Genomic DNA, 27675 nt, shown 5'->3' on the forward strand with positions numbered 1-27675 from the left:
TTTCAGCAGGTTGCAACTTAATGTTTACAAGCGATCCGCATATAAGGCCTGGAAAGTGAGGAAGGAAACTTCACTCCTATTGAAAGCCAGACTTGTGGAATAATTGAGGTATTTAAATCAGTCATTCAAACTGAAAGGTACCAGAAAAGCAAATTCCGCTAAGACAAGGACGTAAAGTCCAAATGCCTACCCTACAATCATTGCAGCAAAAATGGGAGAGGCCTACATATACATGAAAGACATCTGTGCTAATAATCAGTTTGGCCAGAGAGAAGAGAACGGCCAGGAGTGCTCGCATACACAGGCACAGTCATGGTGTCATCCCGAGAACTTGACTTCAAGCCAGCGCTATCCAGGGAGTAAAATTAAGCGGCTAGCATTTCCCAAATTCCAGATGCTTGGGGCAAACGGACGAAACAGCTCCGCATTTCTCTCAAGGTAAAATATATCACATATAGTAATTTTAAAAATAATAAAAAGCAAAGTTCTTCCCTTTTAGGTTTCCGTACCGCTTAAAAGCTCGCTTTAGTCCCTAAGAAATCTCGCGACATTTTCTTTCTTTCTCTCTTTTTTTTTTCCCTCTTCCCCCCTCCCACCCCGTTGGCGGGAACATACCGGAAGCGACGGTACTCTATCTGTCGGAAGTGATGTCATATCCCAGAAGCCTTGGAGAAGGAGAAGCGGGTTCCGGCGTTGTGCCCATAGTCCAGTTTGGAACGTTTAGGCAACGTGGTGTGATTCTTTGCGAGAAGGCGTTCGCGTTTGTGCTCGGCTTGCTGCGGCCTCGCAGGCCTTTGGGGGCCGAAAGTTTGGTCTCTTTTCACTGGTATACGAGCTCGCGGCGGGCCGCGCAGCGCCCTGACCGGGCCTCACCATGTTGGTGCTATTTGAAACGTCTGTCGGCTACGCCATCTTTAAGGTAAGTTGCAGGTTGAACCGCTGGAGAGGCAAGGCTGGTGTTGTGCAGGAGAGGACAGGGAGGACGAAGGGGAGGAATACACCGCTCAGGATCGCGTGGGAGCCGTTTGTGTCCTGCTCTGAAAGTTAGCGGAAGGCTTTGGGCCTGGGAGGCGCATGTGTCGGTGAACACGTGGCCGCGCCGTTTGGGGCGCCTGGTTCTGTGTTAGAGGATTTGGCCCCGTGAGAGAGGTGGGCAGGAGCCTTATTAGAATTTCACAGGTAAAGGTACGGAGTTTGGGGTTTGTTCTGAGTGTTTTTGAGGAATGATGGGTAGGTTTTAAGCAGAGGAATGACCTAAAGTTGTCTTCATGAAGTTGCTTTCCTGTGTGGAGAATAGATTACAGCAGGCAAGAAAGGAACCAAGAATATTTTTGCATTAATCGAGACAAGATGAAATTGCTTGGATTAAGATTGGTATGGAGGGAAACAAATACCGGGAGAAATTTTGAAGGTAGAACTGGTGGGATTGGCTGATGAATGGAGAATGTGGGTTTTAGGTTGAATAAGTTGATACGTGATGGTGGGGGAAAAAACGAGTTTCGGGGCTTTTCGGGGGGAAGATACTAAAAAGATCCAGTTTGGGCTGTGAAACTTGGGTTGTTAGACGTGGAAATGCAATCGTCATTTTAAGTTTCAGACCTAAGGGAGAAATCTGGGCCGATGGTAATCAATTGGAGATTTGGTTGTCTTAATAGGGAAAGTTTGAAATTTAAAGATTATCAGCACGGAGCCTACATTCGTGTAGTAGGATGCTATTGAGATGTTCCAAAGAATGAGGTAAACTGAGTGCTATCCATGTGCCAGGCACTCCTCTGAGCTCTACAAATGTATAACGAAAAACAATTTTCACATATATGCTGATAAGGTAAAAATGCTGGATAAAATGTGTATAGTATTGCTCTGTGAATAAAAAAAACTGTGTATGTGGTATGAGTGCAGAAAATCTGGAATCGGCATTCCAAAATGTTGATTTAGAGGAGCTTTTAACTTTATTGTTTTTTCAGACATTTGAGAATATAGTTCCATTTGCACTTGTTACATTACTTATTATTTTTAAGAGATAAAATAATAAAAGCCAAAAGCTAGCTTTGCTTATTTTTTCTCATTGGGGTTGTCTGTAATGGCTTTAGAGCCTGGGAGTGTGTCTCTTTTTCCCAGCTTTTTGTAGTCTTCTCTAAATTCTTAAGTAGAATTCTGCACATGCCCTCAAATTTTCTTAGCATGGTCTATCATACTTTGAACATGGTCTATCATACTTTGAATTAGTGTGTATGGATGAATTTCTCATCTAAGTAGATTTAGGTATACTGTCCTGAACTGAGAGAGGGAGGCGCAACTGCACAGTCATTGGTTGCTGCTGATGGTAGGAAGGAATTGGCTTAGCAATTCTCTGGTTTCTAGACCTGGGTCATAAAATACTCAATTATGTCTCGGTGAATTACTGATTTCTTTTAATGAAGAGTATTCTCCATAAAAATGTCTTGACTATTCTGTAGCAGTTTTTAATGGTACCCCCTTGCAAATTACTGTTCAAATTTAATAAATTGTGGTTTATGGTTTAAGTAATGTAATAGAGAAGTAACTAAAGCCTTGAATACATTGATAAAATGATTCAGTTCCAAATATTTCAATTAATAGCAGTTATTAATTGTTAATAAAGTAGACATAGAAAATGTTCTGGAATTGGTGGTTGCACAGTTTTGTGAAAATATACTGAGAAGTAAGTTGTACACTTTAGAAGGGTGAATATTATGGTGTGTAAATTATGTATTAAAAAATAGATCTATAGTACAAAGTTATTAGCTCCCTTTACCATAATCAGAATGCTGGGGTATAAAATTACATTGGTTGCATAAAATTCATACTTTAGTGGGGATGCTTTAAGAAATTTTTAAAACTTTTATCAGGTCATAGGAATACATTTTAATATCATGATCTAGTGTACATATATGCACATATACAGTGATTCGCAAAGAATTAAATACTTTGTAAAAAAAAATTACTGGGTGTTAACAAGGTTATATATGAAGGCAAATAAACGAACTATTACCATTTTTAGAATATTGTAAAAACTTAACTTGGTCCCTTGTATCATGAGGCATCTTTTAGTTTTACTCATCCCAGACCTTTTGTAGCTATGCTGCCCAGTACGATTGCCACTAGCAATCTATTTAGCTGTTTAGCACTTTATCTACATAGCTATTTAGCACTTGAAATTTGGCTAGTAAAGCTGTGGAAATGAATTTTTAGTTTAATTCACTTAAAAAAATTTTTTTAAAGATTTTACTTATTTATTTGACAGAGAGAGATACGGAGAGAGAGGGAACACAAGCAGGGGGAGTGGGAGAGGGAGACGCAGGCTCCCCGCCGAGCAGGGAGCCCGATGTGGGGCTCGATCCCAGCACCCTGAGATCATGACCTGAGCCGAAAGCAGACACCCAACGACTGAGCCACCCAGGCGCCCCAAATTCACTTAAATTTTAATAGTCACATTGTGTAGTGCAGCTTTGTGGTATAGTGTTGTGTGTTCTTCATTTCCTCAAGCCTGGAGGGAGAGATTTTATGTGTATACCAGAGTTCATGTATAATATGATTACTGAGCAATATGGTTTTCTAGCTTCATTTATTGGGTATAACCCATCTACTGTAAAAGTGCAGTTTGATCCATTTTAGTAAAATGTATACAGCTGTGCAAGTTGCAGTCCAGTTTTAAAATACTTCCTCTTGGGGCGCCTGGGTGGCTCAGTCATTAAGCGTCTGCCTTCGGCTTGGGTCATGATCTCAGGGTCCTGGGATCGAGCCCCACATTGGGCTCCTGGCTCAGCGGGAAGCCTGCTTCTCCTCTCCCACTCCCCCTGCTTGTGTTCCCTCTCTCGCTTGTCTCTCTCTGTCAGATAAATAAATAAAATCTTAAAAAAAAAAAATAAAGAATACTTCCTCTTAAAAAGTTACCTCCTGCCCATTTGCAAGTCAGTCGGACCCAGCTCTAGGCAGCCACTGTCTGTATAATTTTGTCATTTCTAGAAATTTCATGTAAATGGAGTAATAGTTTTTTGTGTCTGGCTTTTTTCACTTAGCATGCATTTGAAGCTAATCCATGTTGCATGTATCAATTTGTTCCTTTTTGAATAATCCACATTTGAAACTATTCCAAGTTATCCTGTACAGCAACTCACACAAGTTTCATAAAATAGTACTTACCCATTTTGTTTGTAAAGTAAAACTAAAAAAAGTTAGCATTAAATGTTTAAATAAAACAGGAAATCTCAAAGTAATCAATTAAGTGAAAATTAGGGACGCTTTTGATATAGTGTGCTCTTTCCTCTTTATAAATTTATTGCCTGTCTGGAATAGAGGAGGATACTCTAGGAATATCTGGCATGCTATGGGATGCATTTATGTTTGTGTTTTACTCTTTATTGTGAAAAATTTCAAGGAGACAAGTAGTAGATTATAAAGAACCTCCATGTACACCATCACTCAGTTTCAACAGACCCGTTTTGTGGGCCATCTCTCTCCCATTCTCCCCACATTGTTTTGAAGCAAATCCTGCATATTTAGTTTTATCTGTAAATATAAGTATGTGTCGTGCGTATACTATGAAGGCGCACGCACAAGTTGTGTCATCCCCCCCTGCAATGTTAGCTTTATTCAGTTTCAAAGCAAAGTTAATATAATTATACCACAGGACTCCAAACTTGATGACATTTCACTACCTGTTTAACTTGGCTTCTTACACATCATAGAGAGCAAAGCACAAGTTACACAACAAACAAGACAGAACAAGGGGAAGTTGGAGGTAGGAAGTTAATGCAGTCTTCCATTGCACAATTGAAATAAGGCCTGGGTCTGGTGCCGGTCAGCTCACAGCACTAGTTGCTTATTATGTTCATGCAGTGGAGGATCTCTTTTCTTTTTAAGATTTTTATTTATTTATTTGAGAGAGAGAAAAAAGAGTGAGCATGCAAGGAGAGAGAGAGCGCGCGCACGCACGCACATGAGCCAGGGGAGGGGCAGAGAAGCGGACTCTCCGCTGAGCAGAGAGCCGGAAGCCCAGGACTCCAGGATCATGAGCCAAGGGCAGCCACCGACTGAGCGACCCAGGCACCCCAGACAATCTGTATTTTGTTCAGAGGTCAGTTGGGCAGGGCCTTCGGTGGCAGCTACCTTTCTGATGTGGGCAGATGTGAAAGAGTCAGCATTAATAAGGTCTTGACTGTTTGCTGCAAATCATTTCAAAAGGGATTTATTCAGTCTTGATTGGCAAACCTCTGTTTCTCCTGGTTATCGTTTCTGAGTGGGTCTCAGCCAGTGCTGGTTCGGCAATATTTGGTCTAAGCCGAAATGCCTTGGTTGCTTGCGCCACTGCTTGATATAAGTTACTGCTTGGCAGGAATGACTGCATCTTGCTCTCTATAGTATGGGCAAGATAAAGACTATGCTAAAGATTTTAATGGCAATAACTATACACCATTTCTACTTGGAAGTGGAAATAATTCCATCTTAATCCAAAATAGACTTAAAATGGACTTTGTATACAAATGTTTTCAGATTTCTTTGTGTGAAAATGAATGACTAAAATTTGAGGCATATTTTTCAGGAAATATAGCAGTTATTTCTAATTTTGTTTTGTTCAGGCTGTCTTTATTAGTAATTTTCTCTTAAATATGTTGTAGCACAATTGGGAACAGAATGGCAAGGTTTTATTTGCCATAACAGAGTCTTTGGAGACCTTTGAGTAGTCTTGAATGTTTCCATTACATTTCCTTTCTTACTTTAAGAATGCTGATAATATCTCTTGAATATGCCGATTGTTACCCAACTGTTATCTCCAAATATACTTGCTTTTCAACTACAAAAAATGTAAATTTTACTCATGAGTCATATCCCCTGTTTGGTACATATCCTCAATAATTCCTGAACTTTGGATATGGTTAGTGTGGCATTCTCTGAATAAACTATTTTTCCAAAAGTCAGGACTGTTCTGTGAACTTCCTTTATCAGAAAATAACTGAATCAGTGTTTCAGTGCATTCATGAGATTTGCTGGAATGTCTTTGGATTCTAAAGTTCTCATGATAGGCAAAATAGAATTGTTAGTGGCTTGTAATTTTTTGTATGTGTGTGAAGATATTTATTAAGCAAACTCTGTGCCCAACGTGGGGCTTGAATTTACAGCCCTGAGTTCAAGAGTCCCATACTCTGCTGGCTAAGCCAGCCAGGCACCCCAGCTTGTAATTTTTAAATATGAACACTATGCTTTTGGATCATTTACTGCTCTTACTCTGGTTTCTAAGTTTTTTCACTTCGATTTATTTTGACCAACTTCTCGAATTCTGTAAATATATCAATTTAGCTATGTGTGATTGAATTTAAACAACACAACAAATCTTTAAAATCATCCTGCCACGCTCGTCTGACAGAAATTAAGTGCAACTTGCAGTGTCGTATTCACGCTGTATCACAAAAATATATACTAGGCTATAACTGGACAATAAAACTTACTGTGTAAATATTCTGTGATAATACAGATTTGATGAAATGTTTATCAGTATAGTTTTTAATTTATTGGCTGGGTTTTTTTCCCCCCATAAGAAGACATGCATGATATCTATTTGTACTTTAAACTTGAATCTCCCATCAGTTGTAAGGCATCCCAATTTCAAGAATGTTAAATATGGGGGAAATGCATTTTAGCATTGATTCTACCCTATGTTATACTTGGGCAGTTGACTTACTACATTGGATTTTGATGAGAGTATAGGGAAATAATTTTTTTAAAGATTATTTATTTATTTGACAGAGAGATAGAACAAGTAGGCAGAGTGGCAGGCAGAGGGAGAGGGAGAAGCAGGCCCCCTGGTGAGCAGGGAGCCCGATGTGGGATTCGATCCCAGGACCCTGGGATCATGACCTGAGCCAAAGGCAGATGCTTAACCAACTGAGCCACCCAGGAGCCCGGGAAATAAGTTTTATTCACTCTTGATTTAAGTGAAACTAATAGACTCTCTTAAAAGCAATTTGGTAGCATCTGTCAAATGTGAAGTAATACATTTCCTATGTGATCAATTAACTCCACTTCCAGTAGAATATGTGCTATAGAAATACAACACGTATACACACAAAACTGTTTTCGGAAGGAGAAAAGGAAAATTTAGAAAAACCCTAAACATCTGTAAGGGCATAAAATGGTGGTATTTTCATACAATGGTTGTTAAAACCTAGGATTGTGTCCATGTTATGCTAAGTGGTATAGTATGATTCCTAAAGGTATGTATAAATAAAATGTTAAGACAGTCAAAAAGAATATATATATACCTAAATGTTAATGACTTTTTCATAGATTTAAAGTGCCCCTTTTTTTTCTTTGCATTTTAAGTTTTCTTATAACAGGAGGTATCCTAAAATTGATGCTATCTTAGTTTTAGAGAAATCCATCCATAATACTTTGTTAGGATGATCGTAGCAGTAAATAAAACTTACTTTTTATTCTAGAAAGTAGGCAAATAAAGTCTTTTGATGTTCTATGAATATGATATGCTTTGTGAAGGGGTTAGTGGGTTAGTGGCTCCTTCAAATAGGAAGTTTTCATCAAAGACTTCAACTGAATTCCATCCAGTTATTAAATGGGCTACTTGAGCTATTAATTTGACCAAAAATTTATGGTGGGTAAGAAAACTGGTTTGTTACTTCAGTGAGGAAAAATCGCTTCTACACTCTTATTTTACATATGCAGTTGTACTTGAAGTGTGTAATTATGTATGCCTAAGCTATGCCATTAAAATTATTTAAATGTTTGTTACAGGTTTTGAATGAGAAGAAACTTCAAGAGGTTGATAGTTTGTGGAAAGAATTTGAAACTCCAGAGAAAGCAAATAAAATGTAAGCCATCTTGAAACCAAGAATTTAGCAGTTAACATTTAGTTGGTGTTTGTTGTTGGTAGTGGTGGAGTTTTTATTTTTATTTTATTTTTTTTATTATGTTAATCCCCATACGTTACATCATTAGTTTTTGATGTAGTGTTCCATGATTCATTGTTTGCATATAACACCCAGTGCTCCATGCAGAACGTGCTCTCTTTAATACCCATCACCAGGCTAACCCATCCTCCTACCCCTCAGTTTGTTTTTCAGAGTCCATAGTCTCTGGTAGTGGTGGTGTTTTTAAGATTTTGTTTATTTGTTTTAGAGAGAGAGAGAGAGCCTGTGAGTGGGGGTGGGGAGCAGAGGGAGAAGGACAAGCAGACTCCGTGGTGAGCATAGAGCCTGTGGGACCCGATCCCACAACCCTGAGACCATGACTTGAGCCGAAATCAAGAGTCAGACACTGAACCAACTGAGCCACCTAGGTGCCCCTGTTGTTACTGTTTTAATCTCTATACCCAGTGTGGGGCTTGAACTCATGACCCTGAGATTCCATGAGTCACATGCTCTACTTTGACTGAGCCAGCCAGGGGCCCTAAGTAGTGGAATTACTGAATAAATTATAGTATATCTATAGATCTCTTACTAACTTGGAGAGAGGTCAGTGGTATACCAAGGAAACCATGCTTCAGAATGATATGTATAATGTGATCCCATTTTTGCAGGGTTCTTGTATATCTCTATATGCATTTATGCAAGCATAGAGATGAACAAATGCCACTTCAGAAAGGTGGAAATGGGGGTGGGGAGAGGCAGAATAAGATGAAATTACTACTTTTCCTAAAATCTTTTTGTGTTGTTAAGTGTGTATTTAAGGGACCCACCAGGGTTTTTGTTCCCTGGCAGGTAAGAAAATCTTCCTTAAAACAACACTATCTTAGATATAATAGAAGACTAGTTTTTTTTTTCAAGGGCTGTATACTTCATTTGGCTGAGTTAACCTGATTCATTGTTGTCAATGATGTATTCTTGTTGGAACTGAATATAAATGATCTAACTCAAATATTCGTCACTACCACTGAGACAACAATGAATTATTCATCATATATTTTTGTTTCAATATAAAATGATGTTACCTTGCATATACCCTGTATGGGGGGGAAGGGGGTAAAATAAGGGTAACAGCTATCAGATTTGATGATAAACTATTTCTTAATGGCCTTTGTATGAGATGGACAAATCATTGTTGTGAGATTCCTGCCTTAAGAGGGACTCTTAATACCTTTTCTAAGGTCTTCTCTGTCCTTCTAAGGATCTGTGTCCAGCTTTAAGCAGCAGAGGTTATGTTGAAGCTTCAGCATCTTTCCTGTGGTTGAGATGTGGTATCAAACCTCTTTGCTGATGTTTATTTTCCTTCAAAGCCTACAACCTCTGCAGTAGTCCAGACATTACTAACCTAACATTTAGAGAAACTGGTTGTTTAAAGAAGAATTTATCTGACTTTGCACCCTGATACCCAGTGACGGGAAAGTGTATTTTGTTGGTAAACAAAACAGTCCAAAACCTTTTTCCTAAATACATGGTTTTTGCACAACCAGTATGCCCTCATAACTTTTCTTTTCTTCCTTCTAGAGTAAAGCTAAAACATTTTGAGAAATTTCAGGATACAGCAGAAGCATTAGCAGGTAAAGTGAAAGACTAGCTTTTTTGTTTTTTTTTTAATCTTGTTAGTTGATTATCCTTATCAAAAGATTATTTGCTTCAGTTGCCTGAGTTAACCTTATTCAATGTTGTCAATGATGCATTCTTTTTGGAATTGAATTTAAGTGATCTAACTCAAATTCGTCACTACCACTGAGACAACATTGAGTTAGCTTTTTTCACCATAGGGTTTGTTTCCCCCCCATGTGATGAGAGGTGAGAAGTGGTTAAATTGATCTCCCTGTGGAAACCAACAGCATAATGCTGAAGCACAATTCAGTAAAAGCTGTTCTACAAGGGACCAAGGTAATGTAGTCAAGTACACAGCTGTCTGATAATACTAATCCAGGGGTAAAGTTGAGAATAGCCAGGATTCACAGTTGAAATAATAATACAGCAGCTCTCCAGAAGTACACATTTTTAGTTCAGAAGAGTACAATATTATTAAAAGTTTTAGGAAAACTAATAGGCTTTTGTGTGTATGGTTTGGTTTGGTTTGGTTTGGTTTTTAATGCAAAAACTACACCTAGGCTTAAGAGTTAATCTGAAGGGGGCATGAAGAATGGATGACTCCTGTCCTTCAACTGGTCCTCATGATGGGAGAACAGACAATAGGTGTTATTAACTAGGCTTGGCTTTAGTTGGCAGTTGGTCTCAAGGTTTTTTGTTTTTTTTTTTTTTAATGTTAGGGAAAACAAGAAGCCTGGATATAAAATTCTGCTTGTGGATTTTTCTTTCCTTTTTTTTTTTTTTTTTTTTTTGATTTTTTATTGTTATGTTAATCCCCATACATTACATCATTAGTTTTAGATATAGTGTTCCATGATTCATTGTTTGTGCATAACACCCTGTGCTCCATGCAGAACGTGCCCTCCCCAATACCCATCACCAGGCTAACCCATCCTACTTGTGGATTTTTCAATTGCTTAAGTTCCGTATATCAAATCAGCCAACCGCTTGGCGGTATAATTTGAAAATGTAGGACCATAAGGAAGGATATGGCATATAATTAGGCAAGAATTTCACAAACCCAAATAATTTTGTTATCAGCCCCAAGAGAAAGGTATAATTCTCTTATAAAAATTAGGAACGTAACTAAACATGCTGGAATATTAATGGGCTGCCCCAACATTGGCAGAAGGGTAGCTGAAGGAAGACCCACAAATGGATCCAATTTTTTAATTTTTAAAAATAGTTCTAGGACTGCTTCATCAGTAAGTCAATAATTAAAGCCTCATAGAGCCATTAAAGCACAACTATGATAATTTTTGCCTGAAGGTTTTGTTTTGTTTTGTTTTTTTGTTTTTAGTAATGTCTACATCCAACATGGGGCTTGAACTCATGGCCCCAAGATCAAGTTGCATGCTCTTCCAACTGAGCCAGCCAGCACCCCTGCCTGGAGAATTTTTTAAAAGATCTGTTCATCACAGCTTTAAAATTATATGGGTAGGATTTTGTTAAGACTCCAAGTGAGATTGTGTTGGCTGTTCTCCAACTCTGGGGGACATTATTCACATAGACAGTGATTTGAACTTCGCTGGAATTGTAAAGTGAGTGGCCCTGATCCCAAGTGGCTTCTTTTGAATTCCTTTTTGCATATTACCTCTTTAATCTTTTTTGAGATATTTCTGACCAGTCCTTATTAAACGGATAGATCCAGCTTCTACCCAAACATGAAGCAGGTTTTTACTATTAATAGGTAATATATTTATCATGTAGTGATTGTCCGGTTTTGTACTCCTCCTTTCAAAATTGTTGTTAAATCCTTGATGCAGTCCTGTGGGTTAGATGTTAATCACTATTTATAGGAAAACTGAGGCTTGAGGGATATCTCCTTTTCCTCCTGAGTTCTTGGTATTCCTTAAAATAATGTAAAGATAAATGGCCAGATGCCATGCTAGCTGAGAATTTAAAGTCAACTCCAGCCCACCCCCGCATCTACTTTCCATGAAGGCAGAGTCTACATTGTTCTTCACCATCAAATTCCTGGATTCTAGCACATAAATATTTTGGGTAAAGGAATGAAAATAGTGAGCTCTGTCAAGAATCTTTTCCCATCTATTTTTACTAGAAACTCAAATATCACCTTATTAAGAGAGCAGTCTTTCCTGGGAATTAACTTCCATTCCCTGTTATAAGGAAATTTTGATGTGACAGAACCCAAACTGAGCGGTTATAGATATCATAGTATGCATTTAAAAACCCCGTAGCCTAAGAAACAGTCTGATGGGTTGTGATATCAAGAATTTATATTGAGGGGCACCTGGCTGGGTCAGTCCGTAGAGCATGAGACTCTTGATTTCAGAGTCGTGAGTTCAAGCCTCATGTTGGATGTGGAGCCTACTTGAAAAAAAAAAAAGTCTTTGGGGTGCCTGGCTGGCTCAGTTGGAAGAGCATGTGACTCTTGATCTCAGGGTCATGAGTTTGAGCCCCAGTTCGGTGTAGAGATTACTTAAATAAATAAACTTAAAAGATGAAAATAAAAGGTTGAATTTTTTTTATTTTTTATTTTTTTAAGAATTTAAAGGCACCTGGGTGGTGCAGTTGGTTAAGTACCCAACTCTTGGTTTCGGCTCAGATTATGAGATGGAGCTGGCGTCAGTGCAGAGTCTGCTGAAGACTCTCTCTTCCTCCCTCTGCCCCTCCCCCCTGAGCATGCACTTGCTTTTTTGCTCACTCTCTAAAATAAATAAATCTTTAAAAAAAAGAAATTTATATTGGTCCTAGAAGTTCAGATTATACCGTTTGTATGGAGAGCTTTATTTTTATGGTCTGATTTTCAAGTTGCAAGTCTTCCAAATAGTACCGCAAAATTTGGTACTCTCTCGCTCTTTCTCTCTGACAAATAATAAAATCTTTAAAAAAAAAAAAAGAATTTGGTACAAGCCTACTTTTGGATGAAGTGGGAAGATTACTAGGGGACGCTGAAAAGTGGCTAGTGAAGTAAGAGAAGACTCAGTTTCCCCTTTACCTGTCACCATTTCTGCCATCTTTTAAAAATATATATTATGAAGAGTAATTAACATGATTTTTAATAATAAAGGGAAGATAAATGTAAATGTTAGCTCTAGAGTAGAAATTTTTGCTTAAGAAATTTTTAAAAAAGGAAAACACTGAAGTATAAAAGATATGGAAGATTGATAACTATAAGCTAGAAGTTGAATAAAATTTTTTAATTATAGAAGATTAAAAACTTGAAAGAATATAACTCTTACTAGAAAGGTAGGTTATAAGGAGTCAGTGTTGTACAATATGGTATGTAAAAGGTTATAACCTAAAAAAAGTAGCTTGAGACTCAGCTTCTCAGAACGTAAGAGCTCTGTAAGAGCTGTGTGGTAGCTAGATGATTTTTGTCCTCATCTTTCATCTTCCCAGATAACAGATGAAATGGACTTGTAACTCAAATGGATGGAGATGTGGTCAGGAGGAAAGAGAAGGTACCTGGCTAATTAAGCATAAACTGTCTGCTTAGAAATTGTGGCCGACTTCCTTCCTGGCAGGCATACTTTAAATTCAGCCAAAACCCTGACAGATAGCAGAAGAGATGTTAGTCCATGTGGGTCCAGAAGATCCTAAGTGTAGGCCTAAGAAAGGGTGAGAGTTACAAAGTAGCGGATTTAGAAGCTGCCAAAAATGAAAGCAGTCCCAAATAGAATAGTCTCCCTTTGGGTAGTGAGTTCTCTGTCACTGGAGGTTTACAGGTAGAGGCCTGATGACATCTGGATCTGGAATTAGCAAAGCCTTCATTCAGGCATGCTTACTGCAGCAGGACCTTCCAAATGGATACACTCCTTTTTACTACAGTCTTGACAGGATTTTAGGGTATCTCACAGAGCATCAGGCCAGTCTGCCTACAGTAACATTGGAGAGTAAATCTATTTGTCATTCCAAAATAGATTGTTTCTAACATTTTGTCTTTTTTTTTTTTTTTTTTTAAAGATTTTTTATTTATTTATTTGAGAGAGAGAGAATGAGAGAGAGCAAGCACATGAGAGGGGGAGGGTCAGAGGGAGAAGCAGACTCCCCGCCGAGCAGGGAGCCCGATGCGGGACTCGATCCAGGGACTCCAGGATCATGACCTGAGCCGAAGGCAGTCGCTTAACCAACTGAGCCACCCAGGCGCCCCTCTAACATTTTGATTCAAGCTCTGTCTGGGTTCAAGAGTAGATTTCATACGACATAAGGAAAGGAATGCTGTATCTGCTTTTAACTTCTGGTTCTAGAACTGAAATGAGGGTGGGAAGGTCAGATGAGACTGAAATGTGTACTCCTTCAGTGTTTTCTACATTTATCATTTCATTTTAGAAGTAATGTTAAATTGAACTTTTTGAAAGGAGGTGTTTATTTTGCTTTATTCTTTAAGTTTAAACGAGATCTTGAGGTTCTTAAAATTTAAAAAACTTGAGAGTTAACTCTTTTTTCTTTTTCCTTAAAAGCATTCACAGCTCTAATGGAGGGCAAAATCAATAAGCAGCTGAAGAAAGTTCTGAAGAAAATAGTAAAAGAAGCCCATGAACCCCTGGCTGTAGCTGATGCTAAACTAGGAGGGGTCATAAAGGTAAATATGTTTTTCATGCCTGCTAATCAGAACTCACCATACAGCATAGTAGCTACAAAGCCTAGCCTTTGTATTGAGTTGTTTGTTATTACATGATCTTTTTTCCTAGGCTACAGAATAATTGATTTCCAATACGATTATCAGGACCCAAGTACATACAAGTAATGCCTGTTTGTTGTAGAAAATATTAACCCCAAAAAGTAATAAAAATTAGCTTTAACCTTGCCACCCAGAGATCTGTTAACACTATGTATATCCTGCCATGTTTTTGTTTAGTCACATTTCTTTTTCTTTCAACAGAAATGAGGATATGACATTTCTTTTTAGTGTATGTGTTTTATTAGAAAACTTTAGCAGGGGGTAGAGTCTCTGGAGATGAAAGTGGAAAGACTGGAAAAGTGGACTCCCAAGCATGAAAAGCAGAACAGTTTGAGAGCTGGTCGTGATTATTTTGATCTTCAGTGATTATAGTAGATATTATAGTGACAGGTTAATTACTGTGTTTGTGAGCATACCTCTGCTTTTTAAAGTAAGGTTTATATTATGTTGTAGGTCTTCTTAGGTAGGAAAATGCTAAGGAGCTTTGAGGGGCTTTTTTTAGGTCAGGATTGTGAATTTAAGAAGTTCAATTAAATAAATTATTTCTAATACTGTCTGGTAAGTAATGAAGTTTTCTGTGATGATGTCAGTCTCTATATTCATTCCATGAAGTGCCCACAAGTGTTAGTTTGTAATTTTCTGTTAAAAAACATTAAATTTTAAGGACATCTGGGTGGCTTAGTCAGTTAAGTGTCTGCCTTCAGCTCAAGTGATGATCCCAGGGTCCTGGGATCAAGTCCCACATCTGCCTCCTTGCTCAGTGGGGAGCCTGCTTCTCCCTCTCCCTCTGCCTGACACTCCCCCTGCTTGTGCTCTCTCTGTTACAAATAAAGAAAGAAAATCTTTTAAAAAAATTAAATTTTAGCATAATAAATACAGAATGACAAATTGCTAGATGGTGGGATTATAGGTATCTTTAATTTTTTTTTTCAGTTTCTCTTTTTTTAAGATTTTATTTATTTATTAGAGGGAGAGAGCGAGCACAGGAGGGAGAGGGAGAGAGAATCTGAAGCGGACTACGCACTGAGCGCAGAGCCTGACTCGGGCCCAGTCCCACGACCGTGAGATCATGACCTGAGCCAAAACCCGAGTCGGATGCTTAACTGCCTGAACCACCCAGGCACCCCCAGTTTCTCTGTTTAAAAAACTTAACATTAAAGGGGTGCCTGGGTGGCCCAGGCAGTTAAGCATCTGACTGTTGATCTCAGCTCAGGTCTTGATCTCTGGCTTGCAAGTTCAAGCTCCACAATGGGCTTCATGCTGGGCATGGAGCCTACTTAAAAAAAAAAATTACACTGAAGATCACTCATACATACCAAATATTGTTTCTTAAGCACATACATACCAAGTATTTGTTTCTTAATCATGTAATACATCTAATTTTGCATGCATGTAATTATTTGCATTTGATGAACTAGAACTATAGATTTATATGAAGGACTTAGCAAATACAATGCAGAATGAAAAAAAATGAAGGTGTGCAGAACAAAATTTATTAGTGTGTGTGGGGTGTGTAAAAAGTTAAATTGTATAGTAAACCCTTGAATAACTTAGGGGTTGGGGGTGCCAACCCTTCCCCACATACGCACAGTCAAAATTCTGTCAGTTAAGCTGCCAACTCCTGATTTTAGCTCAGGTCGTGAGATCAAACCCTATGTCGGGCTCAGTGCGGAATCTGCTTGTCCTTCTCCCTCTGCTCCCCGCCCCTCCACACTCTCAAATAAATAAATGAAATCTTTCTAAAAAAAATTCTGTGAATAACTTTTGACTCCCCCAAAATTTTACTACTAAAAGCCTACTTTTGACCAGAAATCTTACCAATAACATAAATAGCTGATTAACCCATATTTTGTATACGTATTAGGTATTATATTCTTAAAGTAAGCTAGAGGGGCGCCTGGGTGGCTCAGTCGTTAAGTGTCTGCCTTTGCCTCAGGTCATGATCCCAGGGTCCTGGGATCCAGCCCTGCATTGGGCTCCCTGCTCCACGGGAAGTCTGCTTCTCCCTCTCCCACTCCCCCTGCTTGTGTTCCCTCTCTTGCTGTGTCTCTCTCTGTCAAATAAATAAAATCTTTTAAAAATAAATAAATAAATAAAGCTAGAGAAAAGAATGTTATTTTTTTTAAAGATTTTACTTATTTATTTGACACACAGAGAGAGATCACAAGTAGGCAGAGGGGAGGGGGAGAAGCAGGCTCCCTGCTGAGCAGAGAGCCCAGAATTAAGATGTGGGGCTCAACCCCAGGACCATGAGATCATGACCTGAGCTGAAGGCAGACGCTTAACTGACTGAGCTACCCAGGCGCCCCTGGAAAAGAATATTATTAAGGAAATCGGGGATGCCTAGCTGGCTCAGTAGATGGAGCATAAAACTCTTGATCTCGGGATATGAGTTCAGGCCCCACATTGGGTGTAGAGGTTACTTAAAAATAAATCCTTTTTTTTCTTTTTTTTTTAAGGGGGTGGCGCCTGGGTCATTCACTCCGTTAAGCATCCAACTCTTGATTTCAGTTCAGGTCATGATCTCAGGGTCATGGAGTCAGCCCCACATCTGAACTCTGTGCTCAGCACAGAGTCTGCTTGGGATTCTCTCTCTACCTCTGCCCCCTCTCTCTGTTCGTGCGCTCACGTGTGCTCTCTCTCTCTCCCCCTAAGTAAATGGATAAAATCTTTAAAAAAAAAAAAAAGTCTTTTTAAAGAAAAAAGGAAAATCGGGGACACCTGGGTGGCTCGGTTGGTTAAGCATCTGACTCTTGAGTTCAGGCACCGGGTTGGACTTCACATGGGCATGGAGCCTACTTAAAAAAGCGTGGAGGGGGGGGGATCAGAAGGAAGAGAAAGTACATTTACAGTACTGTACTGTGTTTATCAAACAATCTGCATTTATTATTCTTTGTACAAACACACTACAAAAATGTGAAACGAGAAATTTTTTTAAATAAAAAATATTTAAATCTGTGCTATTTTAATATTTAAATAGTTTTAGGAAAACTTTTTTTTTTTTAAGATTTTTTATTTATTTGAGAGAGAGCTAGTGAGAGCGAGCATGTGCCAGGGCAAGGGGCAGGGCAGAGGGAGAAGCAGACTCTCAACTGAGCAGGGAGCCCAATGTGGGGCTCGATCCCAGGACTCTGGGATCATGACCTGAGCCAAAGGCATATAGATGCCTAACCGGCTGAGCCACTAGGTCCCCTGAAAACTGTTATTTCTCTTTTTTTTAAAAAAAGATTTTCTTTATTTTGAGAGAGAGAACACAAGTGAGGGGGGAGGGGCAGAGGGAGAAGCAGGCTCCCCACTGAGCGGGGAGCCCGACGCAGGGCTTGATCCCAGGACCCCATGATCATGACCTGAGCCAAAGGCAGATGCTTAACTGACTGAGCCACCCAGGTACCCAAAACTCTTATTTCATTGATACAGATGTTCTTCTTACAGGAAAAGCTGAATCTCAGTTGTATCCATAGTCCTGTTGTTAATGAACTTATGAGAGGAATCCGTTCCCAGATGGATGGATTAATCCCTGGAGTAGAACCACGTGAAATGGCAGCTATGTGTCTTGGATTGGCACACAGGTGAGATTTACTGGAAAATAAAGTCCACTTATTCCTGTTTAATAAGCAATTGTGTTGCACTGGTTTAAGCATATTACAAATACTAATTTATTTCTCATAGTAATCTTATGAGGAAGATAGTAGTAGTATCTTTATTTTATAGATGAATCTGATGCCCAAAATCAATTCACCTGGTAAGTTATGAGGCCTGGATTATAACCCAGGCAGTCCTCATCATAGGCATTTATCCTTCTTCAAGTGTTGAGCCCCACAATTCTTGGGCTTTCCCTTTTTTCTTTCCCTGATCTCTACTGAATCATTTGCTATCCCTCCATCTTTTCATCTCCCCAAATTTTCTCATCTGCTGTGGTCTCCTTCTGTGTGTATCTGTTGTTTGTTTTACTCCGATTTGTATTGACTTTTTATAATAAGCCAAAGAGAAGCACATTGACCTATCATGTTTAACCAGAGGTCCATTAGAACAGGCATTTCTGCTGTACTGTGATATGTGTTCTGAAAAGCTTGGCATTCTGTGAGATTGCACTAAAATAACAGGGTTTTTCAGTGAAAAAAATAGGATTAAAGGTAGATTACTCAAAAGCTATGCAACTTTATAACCAGAGCACTATCAAAAATAGCCCTATATATTAATACAGTTAAAAAGACATGTTAGATTTATATTAAAGGAATAATAAACAGGTCTGTACCTTTGGACAAAAAATAGCATAAATCAACGGAAGGGTTAAAGCTGCTGAGTTACAAAGATGAGCAAAATGCATAAAAATTAAGGATAACTTTGTAATAAGCATTTTTAAGAGCGCACAAGCAGCTAAACTGCGTCAAGATTCAAGCTTGTGATTAATTGACATTGTATAACAGCAGTGGTTCTCAATCAAGGGCAATTAAATATCCCTTAGAGGACATTTGGCAATGGCTAGAGACATTTTGGCTGTTATAGATGGGGTCAGGTCTCTACTAACATAATGGGTAGAGGACAGGAATATTGCTAAATGTCCACAGTGCACAGAATAGGCCCCTACAACAAAGAATTATCATGCCCATATCGTTAACAGTGCCAAGGTTAAGAAAACCTTATGTACAGTAATGTTCCTCCGTGGGCTTTCTGTTTTCACATGTTAACCTCCTGGTGTAAAGCCTTGAAACCCTGTAAAAATCATACATGAACCAATATGATTTGTACTACACAGCATTATCCTGTTTGTCTTTCACAAATTAATTCATATTTCAGAAATACAGGTTATAGCAGGACCGATGTATTTTCTTTTTTTAAGACTTTATTTCAGAGAGAGAGACAGGGCAAGCATGAGTGGGGTGTGGGGGAGAGGGAAAAGCAGACTCCCCGCCGAGCAGAGAGCCCTATGCGGGACTCCATCCCAGGGATCTGGGATCATTACCTGAGCAAAAGGCAGATGCCCAGCCAGCCACCAGCCACCCAGGCGCCCCTGTATTTTCTTTTTAAATGTGTATTTCCTAGTTTTGCATATTGTATTCTTGTCCAACTGGTTTTCCTGTGTTGGGAAAATTAATGCTCTAAGAGGGATTTTCGTTTTTAAAGAGTTTTTTAAGGGGCGCCTGGGTGGCTCAGTCAGTTAAGCGATTGCCTTCAGCTCAGGTCATGATCCCAGAGTCCTGGGATCAAGCCCCACATCGGGTTCCCTGCTCTGTAGGAAACCTGTTTTCTCCCTCTGCCTGCCATTCCCCCTGCTTGTGTGCGTGCTCTCTCTCTCTCTGACAAATAAATAAAAATAAAGTTTTTTAAGATGTTAATTAAACTCTTTTCGTAGCTGCTGTCAGTAATTTTTTATTTCCCCCCCCCTTATCCTCAGCTTGTCTCGATATAGATTGAAATTTAGTGCTGATAAAGTGGACACCATGATTGTTCAGGCAATTTGTAAGTATAGTGCATGTGAGGTCTGATCCTCATAACTTTTTCCTGCTGTTAAAACTGTATCTTTTATAATTTTATCAGTTGAAGAAGGAAAAGATTAATTAGGATTTTTAATAGCAAAGTAAATAAACTAGAAAATGCAGAATAGAAAAGGCAAGCCACCCGTAATTTGACTAGTTGGAGATAAGGTGAATTAACACTAGTGATGTTAACAAATTTGTCTTTTTCCATGAAGCAGATCAATAAGTGGGATCTAGTGCATTGTGCTTTTTTCACTTTGCTTTTTAATAGGTTATTCTCCCATGTCATTAAGTGAATTTTGGAAACATCATACTCTTAAGTTTCCAATTTTAAAAATCCCTTTAAATGGCAATTGCATTTCTGGGTATGTACTCCAAAGAATTGAAAGCAGGTACTCACAGATACATACACACCTATGTTTGTAGCAGCATTATTCACAATAGCCAAAAAAATGGAACAACCTAAATACCCAGTAACAGATGAGTGGATAAACAAAATGGGGTACATACACATAATGGATAATTATTTTTAAACCTTAAAAAGGTTTACAACATGGATGAATTTTGAAAACATGCTGCGAAATAAGCCACACAGAAAAGACAACTGTTGTGTGATACCACTTATGAGGTACCTAGAACAGGCAAATTCGTAAAAGACCGAAAGTAGAAGAGATTACCAGGAGATGGAGGAAGGTGGGGATGAGGTGTTTTTAATGGGTGCAGAGTTTCCATTTGTGGATGATCTAAGAGTTCTGGAAATGGATAGTGGGTGATTATTGAATAATATTTTGAATGTGCTTGATGCCACTGAAACCTACAATTAAAAATGGTTAAAATGGTAAATTTTATGTATATTTTAGTTTTTTAAAGCCCTTTTATGTTCCTCTTTTTCATTTTAATCTACTGCAGCCTTGTTAGATGACTTAGATAAAGAACTAAACAACTACATTATGCGGTGTAGAGAATGGTATGGCTGGCATTTCCCTGAATTAGGAAAAATTATTTCAGATAATCTGACATACTGCAAGTGTTTACAGAAAGTCGGTAAGTTTATCCTTTAAGGCATTGAAAATAATTTATTTGCATCCCAAGACATGAGTTATAGTAATTTTTTTTCTTAATAAGCTTCCCAGAGTTCCTTACAATTTATGTGTATTTTGGGAGTGTAGCCAAATTAGTGTCTGTTGGGATTCAGAAACTGGTAATTTGAACTTTGACTTCAATGGCCAGTACAACAAGAGAACGTGGTTCTCTGATTTGGTTTTTCTTAAATTGGCTTCTTAAGGTGGAATGTATCTCAGTGAATTTACCATTAATAGGAGCAACTGTAGACGTGGGAAATCCTGCAATATGTTATAATACTAAAGCTGGTACTGCTTTCTCTACTGTTAGTGTTATATTCCATACCAGTGTACAGTAATAATATTAGTAGAAGAACCTAACGATTGTTAACAAATGGGACTTAACCAGGCTCATATTGCATTACCGTATTACCACCCCAAGAATTCATGGCACTGACTTTAATAAAACCTTAGCTATAAATTGTCTGTTATAATATTATTAGTCCTGTTTTATGGGGTATTTTGTTTTTATTCTAATTTATATCTTTTTGGAGGGAGATGATGGGGAGAGATTTTAATCTCAAAATCAAGCCTTACATAAGGAAAATTAGTAGGTCAAACTTGTTCGCTTTTTGTTTTGTTTAGGCACCCTTTTCATTGGCTTATCTCTACTTTTTTTTTGACTATTTGGATTTTATATAATTTGTTGAAGAGTGATTCTCCCTCATCCTCTGCAAACATTCCATAGGCGATAGGAAGAATTATGCCTCAGCCAAACTTTCTGAATTACTGCCAGAGGAAGTTGAAGCAGAAGTGAAAGCAGCTGCGGAGATATCAATGGGAACAGAGGTTTCAGAAGAAGATATTTGCAATATTCTGCATCTTTGCACTCAGGTAAACTATACACATGGAGAAACTAGTTGTGGTGGGACCGGCTATGTAAAATAATTTTCTGATGGCAGTGATGATTTTTAAACTTACCATTCACCTGATAAATATGAGGGTGTTCAGTCACTACCTCATCTGATGCCATCTTGATTTGTATAATTAGAGGGGGAAATACATACTGAAGTAAGTTGAAAGAATACTATCTAATTTATTTGTATTGTTAGCTAGCATTGTCTGGATAATGAATTATGAATCCGTTAATAAGACCGAGAAATACAGCTTGAGTTATTTAATTCCAGCCTCTGTGTTTGTATCCTGGCATGCTCCCCACCCCGCCAATTTGGAGATCACAGTAGAGCATGTGACTCTTGATCTTGGGGTTGTAAGTTCGAGCCCCATGTTGGGTGTAAAGATTACTTAACAAAATCTTAAAAAAAAGATCACACACACTTAAAAAAAAGATCACCAAAAAAAAAAAGACACAATGTCTAGCCCTTGGAGTTTTTAAAAATAACAGTAATATTGACTAATATTTTTAGGCAGTGTAGTAGGTTGTTTGCATTTATTATCTCATAAAATCTCTCTTAAAATGGGAAACTGAGATAAGGAATGCTTTGTTTTCCCAGGATTACACGGCTGATCTATGACAATTTAGGACTCTGTTGTTTCAGACATGTGGTTTTTATGTGATTTTTACACAAGTCATTTGTGGTATATTGATTTTGTTCCTTATACTAGGTAATTGAAATCTCAGAATATAGAACCCAGCTCTATGAATATCTGCAAAATCGAATGATGGCCATTGCACCAAATGTTACAGTCATGGTTGGGGAATTAGTGGGAGCACGGCTCATTGCTCATGCAGGTGATGATTTTAATGTAACTTATAAATAGGGATATTTAGAGTAGGTTGTTTTCCTCCTAGGATTATTTTTTCATCTAAAATTACATTTATTAAAAAATTTAGGTAATAAATATAAGTAGATGGTATATGGGAGAGGACTAAGGACCAAGTGTTCAATGATGATTCTGATGCGTATGCCTGATATCCTTTTGGATAATGAAGGCATCTTCAGTCACTACCTCTTCTGAGGCACTTGTGGTCCGTTGTCAGATGTTTATTACCATTAATGAGAATAATCAGATGAATGCAGGAGGTTGAAATCAGTTAATATTTCCTACCAAATTAGGGGCACCTGGGTGGCTCAGTTGGTTAAGCGCCTGACTCTTGATTTCGGCTCAGTCATGATCTCAGGGTTGTGAGATGGAGGCTGCTTAAGATTCTCTCTCTCCCCCTTTCTGCCCCCCATCTCTAAAACAAACAAACACAAAAAAAACTCATCAGATTAAATAGGAATAGTTCTCACAACAGGTGATATATACCCTTTTTTTTTAAAGATGGTTCACTACTGAATATGCTATTTTAATATATTTGACATGCAAAATATTTTTAGTAAATTTATAGTAAGACTTCATATGTGGGGCGCCTGGGTGGTTCAGTTGGTTAAGCAACTGCCTTCGGCTCAGGTCATGATCCTGGAGTGCCTGGATCGAGTCCCGCATCGGGCTCCCTGCTTGGCAGGGAGTCTGCTTCTCCCTCTGACCCTCCCCCGTCTCATGTGCTCTCTCTCATTCTCTCTCTCTCTCAAATAAATAAATAAAATCTTTAAAAAAAAAAAAAAAGACTTCATATGTGTGTATGCTGATGCTACAAAGAAGGTATGCTATAAAAATAATACTGTATAATCGAATATTTGCAAATAGAGTGAAGTATCACGGTTACAGGAGTCATCATTACAATCCGTCACAGAAGATCTTAATGTATCATCTACATCAAAGTGTCTAAACTAGAATAGCCCCTGTAACTGCATCATTAGTCAGACAGCCCATTCAAATACCCTCAGCTGTGAGGTTGGGAATCATCTGGCTGGTTTGTTGTCTGCATCCAAATTTTCATAGGCTTAACTAAACTTCCTGTGGTCAGAGATGCAGGGATTAACAGAAGCTTGTGTTGAATTTTAAATATGTATCTAGTGGTTGAGCATTAATGTTGGTGGTCTGTTCTGACAAAATCTGTGCAATAAATCTAACAAAGCAGTAACTTTTTTTTTTTTTTAAAGATTTTACTTATTTGACAGAGAGAGACCCAGTGAGAGAGGGAACACAAGCAGGGGGAGTGGGAGAGGGAGAAGCAGGCTTCCCGCGGAGCAGGGAGCCCGATGTGGGGCTCGATCCCAGGACCCTGGGACCATGACCCGAGCTGAAGGCAGATGCTTAACAATTAGCCACCCAGGCGCTCCAAAGCAGTAACTTTTTATACCTGATTAGTGTACTTATATCTCCTCATCCATATCTTAAACAACAGAGATAAAGTGTGAGAAAGTTATCACATAGTTCTGTTGAGATGTCCTGAGTATCCATATATTTGTATGTTTTTTTCATATCTAAAGCAGAATATTTGATGTCTAAAATCCTCCTCTGTGGTATGCTAATGGAATGTAGAATAGTTAATACCATCTCTCCGGCAAATAAGTTTAATTGCACCTTCAGTTTGTTGTAAGCATTCATTGTAAGCCTCTGCTTATGGTGCTGCATGGATAAATCACAAATGCTGAGGCTTTTTAGGGAATCTCTGACTATAGAATCTATTATATCAGATTTTTATTTACTCTGGTGGCTATAATACTTAGATTATATGTCTTATGTTTAATACATGGAACTTTCAAATACTTGGAATTGCATTCCTTGTAACTACTTCTTTTTTTTGAAGGTTCTCTTTTGAATTTGGCCAAACATGCAGCTTCTACGGTTCAGATTCTTGGAGCAGAAAAGGCACTCTTCAGAGCCCTGAAGTCTAGACGAGATACCCCAAAGTATGGTCTCATTTATCATGCTTCACTCGTAGGCCAGACAAGTCCCAAACACAAAGGAAAGGTGAGTTGCATTTCTTCTGAGGCAGGTTGTTTTTTCTCTCCCTCCCCCGCCCACCGATAATTCATTTTCTGCCTATTCTATAGTATGCAATAAAATTTTTCTACTGCTTCTTTGTCATTAAATAGAGAATGGTGAATTCTTGAGTTAAAAAACACTTTTGTGAAAGAAAATAATATAAGGAAGTGTTGCTGGGGGCACCTGGCTAACACAGTCAGTGGGACATGCAGCTCTTCATTACGGGGTCGTGAGTTCCCAGCCCCATGTTGGGAGCTTACTTAAAAAAAAAAATTATTATTACTATTATTTTTTAAAGATAAAGTGTTACTGATCTTGTTAAAGCTGTTTTCTTTTGCTATATTAGGATTTTTCTAGAATCCACCTGTTTGTGAGGGATGGAGTTGATGGCACATCAAAAGTTTTCTGTGTGGCAAGAAATCAATTTAACATCATCATTTATGAATTTTAAAATAATCAGTTCCCTCTCTCGCTATCTCTCTCTCTGTCAAATAAATAAATAAAATCTTTAAAAAACAAATTTAAAAAAAGGGGCGCCTGGGTGGCTCAGTCGTTAAGCGTCTGCCTTCGGCTCAGGTCATGATCCCAGGGTCCTGGGATCGAGCCCCGCATCGGGCTTCCTGCTCAGCAGGAAGCCTGCTTCTCCCTCTCCTACTCCCCCTGCTTGTGTTCCCTCTCTCGCTATCTCTCTCTCTGCCAAATAAATAAGTAAAATCTTTAAAAAAAATAATAACCATGCACCGTGATCAACACCTAGTGGGACTTAAGTGAATCCTTTTAATAGCCCTGTGAGATGTAAGGTATCAGTTTTATAGATGAGAAAGCTGAGTCTTCAGCATATTAAGAACTTTCACGCTTTTTGGTTAGGGTACATAATTTAACAGAAACTAGAATGTTAAGAAAAAAAACTGAAATGTTATAAAATTCAGAGCAGATTGATGAAAGGGTTGATAAAGTGTTAATTAGCTTAAAAGGGGGGCTACACTTTTTCCAGATGACCTCATGGTGTAGAACTAAGGTCACTGAGTAGAAATTAAAGGAAGACATTAGAAGGGTAGTTTGAGCTTGTTTTAGACATGAACTACTGCAATATTATTTCATCCAACAGAACGAATGGGGTTGTATATAACCAGTTAACCATTGAGAGATTCAGATATAAGCTAGGTGGCTTGAGTTGTATGATTCATAATACTTCATAATTCCTGACTTTAAAAAATACTAGAGTGAATGATAGAGTTGATGATTTGCTCCAGTTTTCTCATGAATAAGTTATTGAGGATTTTATCATCTCAACTTGGAATATAGTTTGAATGCCTCTAACTTTAAGTTCTCTATCAGATTTCTCGAATGCTGGCAGCCAAAACTGTTTTGGCTATCCGGTACGATGCTTTTGGTGAAGATTCCAGTTCTGCGATGGGAGTTGAGAACAGAGCCAAATTAGAGGCCAGGTTGAGGACCTTGGAAGATAGAGGGGTAAGGACCACATCCTGCCTATTGTAGAAGTGTTAGCTATCAAAAATAAATAAACTTTAAGTAGTTTATGTACTTACTCATTTCACCTACTAAGTAGTTTTATTTAAATGATAAATTTTAGTATGTTTAATAACATTTTTTGTTCCTGCTATTGACAGTTTCCCTTATATTTACAAAGATTTGGTATCTTTTCTTAGATAAGGAAAATAAGTGGAACAGGAAAAGCATTAGCAAAAACAGAAAAATACGAACATAAAAGGTAAGTACATTTGGGGGAGGATGGGTGAACAATATCTGCTTGATTAAATTTTAATTGACAACAGCAGTGTTTATAATAAAACAAACACCTCAGTGTCTCTGATTTTTTTTATAGTTTTCCATATTTCTAATTTTTAATCACAAACATTTTCATATTGTAATAAATTACATACATGGTATATATTTTGGCTTTTTTCTCTTTTTTTTAAAGTCTTATTTATTTAAGTAATCTCTATACCCAGCATGGGGCTCAAACTCATAACCCCGAGATCAAGAGTGATATACTCCTTCAACCGATGCAGCCAGGCAGGTGCCCCTTGGCTTTTTTTTTTTTCCTCTTAATATTTAGTTCATTTTCAGATGTTGATAGTAAATAGTATTCAGACCTCACCATGAAATGAACAAAAGATATATGTACGGAGAGGGATTTTGGTTATTTGAGGTGATGTTCAGTACTGGTAAGGTTGTGATGATGGAAGTAGAATGTGGTGCAGTTTTTCTGGAAAGTGGTTTGACAGTATGTATCAGGAGTCTTTAAAATGTTTCTAGTCATTAACCCATAAATTCTCCCTTAGGACTCCTGTAATTAAGAATTTTAATAGGGGCACCTGGGTGGCTCAGTCGTTAAGCGTCTGCCTTCGGCTCAGGTCATGATCCCAAGACCCTGGGATCGAGCCCCGCATCGGGCTCCCTGCTCCACGGGAAGCCTGCTTCTCTCTCTCCCTCTCCAACTCGCCCTGCTTGTGTTCCCTCTCTTGCTGTGTCTCTCTCTGTCAAATAAACAAAATCTTAAAAAAAAAAAGAATTTTAATAGTAAAATTTTAAACTGGGCAAGGAGTAACATCTTACTATAAATATTCATATATATTTAAACGTACGTATTTAGAAAAATTGCTTCCTTTATTCTGGAAAGAAACCAAAAGTGTTCCAGCTATGGGCATTAATATTTTGTTTTATGAATTTTCCAAGTTTTCAACAGTGACCATATATATATTTTGTAATTTTTAAAGATTTTATTTATTTGAGAGAGAGAGAAACAGCATGAGAGGTGAGGGTCAGAGGGAGAAGCAGGCTCCCTGCTGAGCCGGGAGCCCGATGTGGGACTCGATCCCAGGACTCGGGGATCATGACCTGAGCCGAAGGCAGTCACTTAACCAACTGAGCCACCCAGGCCCTATTTTGTAATTTTTAAAGTCTAATTTGGTGTCTTTAGTTGGTAAGTGTGGATCTTTGTTTTTTAAATTGTTTTTAATGTATAAAAATTAAGCAGCCATGACTCTACAAATAAACTTAAGAAATGAAACATTCCTTAGCTTGTTTTGAACAATATTTTAATATTCTCATGCCATTATGCTTTTGACTTTAAACACATGCACTTGAAGCACCAG

At 38.2% G+C, this 27675-nt stretch overlaps 1 protein-coding gene and 4 non-coding genes across 8 annotated transcripts in view; all 5 read left to right on the top strand.

The window, feature by feature from the left end:
• The first annotated feature begins 650 nt into the window (after positions 1 to 650).
• Positions 651 to 27675, top strand: part of NOP58 (NOP58 ribonucleoprotein) — a 31484-nt gene continuing 4459 nt past the window's right edge. Inside the window, exons 1-12 of one of the 4 annotated variants that reach the window (XM_078071200.1) lie at positions 651 to 919; positions 7765 to 7841; positions 9456 to 9508; positions 13961 to 14082; positions 17614 to 17750; positions 19577 to 19641; positions 20568 to 20702; positions 21468 to 21613; positions 22346 to 22472; positions 24378 to 24541; positions 25895 to 26029; positions 26227 to 26288. In XM_078071200.1, coding sequence (XP_077927326.1) covers positions 875 to 919; positions 7765 to 7841; positions 9456 to 9508; positions 13961 to 14082; positions 17614 to 17750; positions 19577 to 19641; positions 20568 to 20702; positions 21468 to 21613; positions 22346 to 22472; positions 24378 to 24541; positions 25895 to 26029; positions 26227 to 26288 — 1268 coding nt within the window. In that variant the 5' untranslated portion in view covers positions 651 to 874. Of the gene's footprint in view, positions 920 to 7760; positions 7842 to 9455; positions 9509 to 9712; positions 9831 to 11052; positions 11075 to 13960; positions 14083 to 17613; positions 17751 to 19576; positions 19642 to 20567; positions 20703 to 21467; positions 21614 to 22345; positions 22473 to 24377; positions 24542 to 25894; positions 26030 to 26226; positions 26289 to 27675 lie in introns of those variants that run through there. The other 3 variants (XM_078071202.1, XM_078071201.1, XM_078071203.1) reach the window with 3 other exon arrangements.
• LOC118539776 (small nucleolar RNA SNORD70) lies at positions 8829 to 8917 on the top strand. Its single transcript, XR_004919327.1, has one exon. It is a non-coding gene; the product is annotated as a small nucleolar RNA SNORD70 (small nucleolar RNA).
• On the top strand, positions 9607 to 9693 carry LOC118539777 (small nucleolar RNA SNORD70). Its single transcript, XR_004919328.1, has one exon. It is a non-coding gene; the product is annotated as a small nucleolar RNA SNORD70 (small nucleolar RNA).
• Positions 21673 to 21754, top strand: LOC118539779 (small nucleolar RNA SNORD11B). Its single transcript, XR_004919330.1, has one exon. It is a non-coding gene; the product is annotated as a small nucleolar RNA SNORD11B (small nucleolar RNA).
• Positions 22621 to 22704, top strand: LOC118539778 (small nucleolar RNA SNORD11). Its single transcript, XR_004919329.1, has one exon. It is a non-coding gene; the product is annotated as a small nucleolar RNA SNORD11 (small nucleolar RNA).

The sequence above is a fragment of the Halichoerus grypus genome, chromosome 4 (genome assembly GCF_964656455.1).
Source record: "Halichoerus grypus chromosome 4, mHalGry1.hap1.1, whole genome shotgun sequence".
Lineage (NCBI taxonomy): Eukaryota > Metazoa > Chordata > Mammalia > Carnivora > Phocidae > Halichoerus > Halichoerus grypus.